Consider the following 4,700-nt stretch of genomic DNA (forward strand, 5'->3'; position numbering starts at 1 on the left):
AAACGTAATTCCGTTTTATTCCTGAACTTCATCCTCCTTCAAAAATATCATTCACAAAATTCCTCAGTAAATTACGATATATAAACTCACCTTGAAGAAATTAATGATCTGCTCCTTAGTAATCGTCCTAAGATATTGGGCTTCAATATTAACGCGATCAAAATTATACTGCTGAGTAGAGATTTCATTCCAGAAACTCTCGAACAAAGTGGTCATCGTCTTGAACTTCTCGAGCATCTCAGTAGTAAGTAACATCTTATGCTGGCTAAATTCAGGATCCGGCATATCGACCAATCGCCCCAATATCGACTCTATGAATGCATCTATCTTCTCCTCGACATACTGAGGATGTTCGTCATTCTCTACCATGAATGTCAACCCTTGGACCCCATTACTCCTCCGTACTTTACAATGAATGATGGACTCCGGATTTTCCTTGGTTTCCAAAACTTTACAGCACGGCTTAGTTATCATTCGTACGAGCAACTCCAACTGCACGTTGGATTCAGTTGATTGCAATCCACTTTGATAATAAACTTCAGTGCAAGATGACTTGTGATGATGATCCTCTACCTCATAGAGAAAATGACAGCCTTCTTCAAGATTAATTTCCCGATACGGCAACATATGTTTAGGTAACAGAGGTACTAGTGTTCTGTTACCCCGATTCGTTGGATCAGCTGTTAATTTCGATTGAACGAGTCGTACACTCTCCAACGCCTCAGCTTTCGTCAAATTCCCATAGACCAAACTCTCTACATGCATTTTTGACAGTAACTGAGGCACAAATGCTTCTAATTTCTCCACTGTAATATCATCAGCGGCATCCAGGAGTTCATCATTGGTCCACACTTGTTCAGCAAGCAGAACTGCCAGATAATAAACAGCATGGTCAGACGGCTTTTCAGTTTTATGATCCTTCAACGTACGGGTGTACTCCTCTTTCAATATTTCAAAGCGTTGCTTGTCAACCGTAAAATTAACCATTTTATCCATAATTTTTTCGAGTAGAATCCTGTGTTTATCATCATAACCATCCACAGACAATGATGCACCGTATTTACTGTCGGTAAAATCCCAGTTCAAGCCAGCAAGACTAGCATTGTATGAATATTCATTCAGAGAGTCCTTGACGAGTTCGATGTACATGAACGTTAAATTGCAGCTCAGTGGGTCAGAATTGGCCAGAGGTGTGGCGAACTCGAAGATCAAGTTGACTTTGGGCACGAGAAATTTGTCGTCCTGCTTGAACCATACCCTCATAAAAGGATTGTCTTCTATTATTACTGGGAATTTTTCAATAGTGCTGCGGTCGATCGGTTTTATTTCAAAGGATGTCGGAATTAACTCGTTTTTAGTTGGAAACTTCAGCTCTTCGTGGCGACGGTCATCTGACCACCTCATGAGGACGGAATCTGGGATCTTCTCTTTCTTGAATTTTGTACCGTACCAGATTTCTGTTTCTGTGGCGATTGGCTCGAATTCCTTTCCGATAACGTGAATTCGAATGTTCTGGGGACTCAGATGATCGATTACGAGTTTTATTAGATCTGGGCGCCATTCACTAGGGTAACACGGGGCAATCAGAACGTCCTCCATTTGGTACTTATGCAGGGCTTCAGCTGTGGCATTTACGTATGACTGCAGAGGTAGTTTTTCTCCGAAATTGAAGTGCATTTGCTCTATTTGTCGGTGTTCCTGTTTAATTAAACGAGAGAATACGATGAATGAGCCAGTTAATATCAGTAGGAGGTGTATCTCCTCTTTAATAATGCATAAAGAATCGTTCATTCATTTTTAGAATCTAAATTCGAGTCTGATGTGTTACTGACAAGTTTTTTGTTGATAAAAGAATTTCTTAATTGTTTCTAATGGGAGAATCAATTGATATTAAAAATTGAAACTACTAGGTAAAATAAAAAGAAAAAGCGTAGAGTAGTTTGAGAATTCCCAACACCACTTACTGACACTCTAATTTTCATTCAATGAATAATATTCCATTTGGTAAAAAGTAATAACATTCAATCAAAATAAAAGTCGATTGCTTCAATTTCATTCACGAACGATTTCCGCATTTATCAATTCAATTTGATAATCTAATGTATTCAATTCGGAGTATAATATAGGAAATACTTTACCTCAAAAAACCATCGAATAGGATCTTCACTTTTCAGCATATTGATGTACTGGAACATGAGAGAAATTATAATGTCGATATAATCGACGCCCTCTTCTGTTAAATTAAGAAGAACAGTGAAAAAATTCACTTCACCTCTGGCAGCTTGATCTTCTTGAGCAGATAGATTATTCGCCCAGCCCTTCTTCGTCAGGGCTGATAGAAGCGAACCATCACCTTCGTGACCAAGGAGATGAGAGATGTAGTGTGTAGGCTAAACACAAACCAATATTCATTATTAATACGAGAATAAAAATCGAATAATATCGTTAATAAATCTAAACTGGGATAAGTGAATTTTTTCAAGACCAACTTTTACCCAATTTTTGAAAATAGAAAGAAGATAATGATATTTTCAGAAATATCTTTCTTGCAGCTCCCGTCGTTTTCGATAAAAAATGTTTTTACGAAAGGCTCGATATGTTCCTTCGCTAGCAAGTTATTCGCTAAAAACTGGCTTTGAAAAAATACACTTATCCTAGTTTAACACTTCGCTATTAAATTAAGCATTTCGATAATTTAAGTCATTAATCATTTGGAGGAATATTTTCGAGGGAATTTTTGGACTTACATCAGCTTTATAGTGCTCTTGTAACTTCGGAAGTGGGAAAAACACTTTCAACAGTCTTATGTCGGCCATTGGAACTATGAACCATTTATGCCCATAATGATTCTTATTGAATGGATGATGTAGGCACTCCAGGGCCTTGACTCTTTTATTCGGCACTTCAGCGAACATCTTCACTATCATCTTCTCTAGATCGTTTAAACTCTCTATTGAAAAATCATTGAGATTAATGATTTCGATTAGTCGATTGATTCAACGAAAAGGAAAACATATTTCTAAAAAAAATATTCCAAAAAAGTTTTCTATAATCTTAGAGATATTTCCAAAAAATCGATTGATGATTTGAGTTAACTTACTTTATTTTTCAGTCATCATATTTCACAATCATTGAACCCAAATTGACGTTTTCAAAATTATTTTTTTTGCAAACTAACGATGAAATTGGGGAAAAATATAAAGTTTCTGTGTTTTGCCGGAAAATTCGAAAAACCGCATGAGAAGCCATTAAATAGTGATAAAATGAAAAAACAAAACGAGACACAGGATAAAATGGAATGCCGGTAGGAAGAGGGGGCAGAAATTCAAAAAACAACAGTTCTATTTACCTCGTCCGATAACACTAAGGGCCATGATATTAGCCGAGTACCAGGCTCCATGAAACTTGAGTAGTTGGTCTCGAACATTGATTCCATTTTTTTTCGGATTCACATAAAGAGTTTCTTCATTACCAGTTTTAAATTTGGAAAAAGGATGTTCAGGATCAGCTGAGGATCTGTGCAATTGATTAAACTTGATGGAATCGTCAGCGGTATTGTGCTCGGAATTAATGACATTAATCACGGGAGCCATCATGGACTCTGCGAACAACGGCTTATGAAAACATTGTGAAAATCTATCGAGAGCCTCTTCTAATTTGTTTGGAACAATATCGAAGTAATACACCGTACGATCCAACAGTGTAGAGGCATTTAAATGTCCTCCATGTTCAGATACATAATAGTAGAATTCATTGTTATTTGGATACTTCTGGGTACCGAGCAAGACCATGTGCTTACACAAATGAGCAAGACCTGGTAATCCTGCCGGATCGCTCATGAATCCAACATTAACATGCAAAGACGCTGCACTTCTATCGGTGGTTGAATCACTTATCAACAGAACTTTCATGTCATTATTGAGGATTAATCCTCTGTAGACTCTATTATCATTTGGTGATTTTTTAATATTCTCAAATCTCATCTTCACTCCATTTTCAGACGCTGTTCCAGCACTAGACTCCATTGCTGTGTGTCTGTAAATAACGGATTCGCCAGAAGGCAATAAAAAGTAAATAAAACATTACTGATTAAATATTTATAGTTAACAAAATCAGACATGTTCAAGATGAATATCAGCCACGAACACTTTTGTTCTGTAATAACTTACGTGGAATCTGATGATTTTTCCTCTGAATTTTTAGCGTTTCCTTAAATTAGTTGGCGTCTCCTAAAATTTTCTTCTCACGCAAAAATAACACTGACGACTTGTCTAATCGATTAATTTCTATCCAGTCCACGAAATATAAATGGTAATTTTTTACTTACGGTAATATTAAGACCAAGTATGTCAGCAAAAACCTTGAAGTACAAAGTAAATCTGAGAGGCGATCAAGCTGGCGTCTAAGACTGAATAATATGATGGATCATTTGAGAGAGTGGAGTATATATCCTGAGTAGTGATTCACGTTTTCTATTTTATTGTTTAAGGTGCTTTCAAAGTGACGGTTCAAGAGATTCGGACAATTGACAATAGAACTTGGGGAAATATTATTTTCTTGGTTTCGAATAGACTTTTGAATTCGTTGGAATCTAATCTATGGAAACTCACTTGCGATTCATGTACGTACGATAACGTACAATGTTGGATCATTCTAGGACTTATTTTTCTTACTTTGATAGCATCATTTCTACTGTTGGA

The 4,700-nt window shown here is 36.6% G+C and overlaps 1 protein-coding gene across 1 annotated transcript; it reads right to left on the bottom strand.

Annotated features, from left to right (window-relative positions):
• Positions 1-75: 75 nt before the first annotated feature.
• Positions 76-4,694, bottom strand: LOC105273032 (insulin-degrading enzyme-like; the record flags this gene model as incomplete). Its single annotated transcript, XM_011315266.1, has 6 exons — positions 4,611-4,694; positions 4,328-4,408; positions 3,350-4,035; positions 2,748-2,950; positions 2,139-2,390; positions 76-1,698 (listed from the first exon to the last, which is right to left on the bottom strand). Coding segments are annotated over exons 1-6 (2,856 nt in total), but the record flags the coding sequence as incomplete, so codon positions are not given.
• Between the last annotated feature and the right edge of the window lie 6 nt (positions 4,695-4,700).

Source organism: Fopius arisanus, unplaced genomic scaffold, assembly GCF_000806365.1.
Source record: "Fopius arisanus strain USDA-PBARC FA_bdor unplaced genomic scaffold, ASM80636v1 scaffold00676, whole genome shotgun sequence".
In the NCBI taxonomy this organism is placed as follows: Eukaryota; Metazoa; Arthropoda; class Insecta; order Hymenoptera; family Braconidae; genus Fopius; species Fopius arisanus.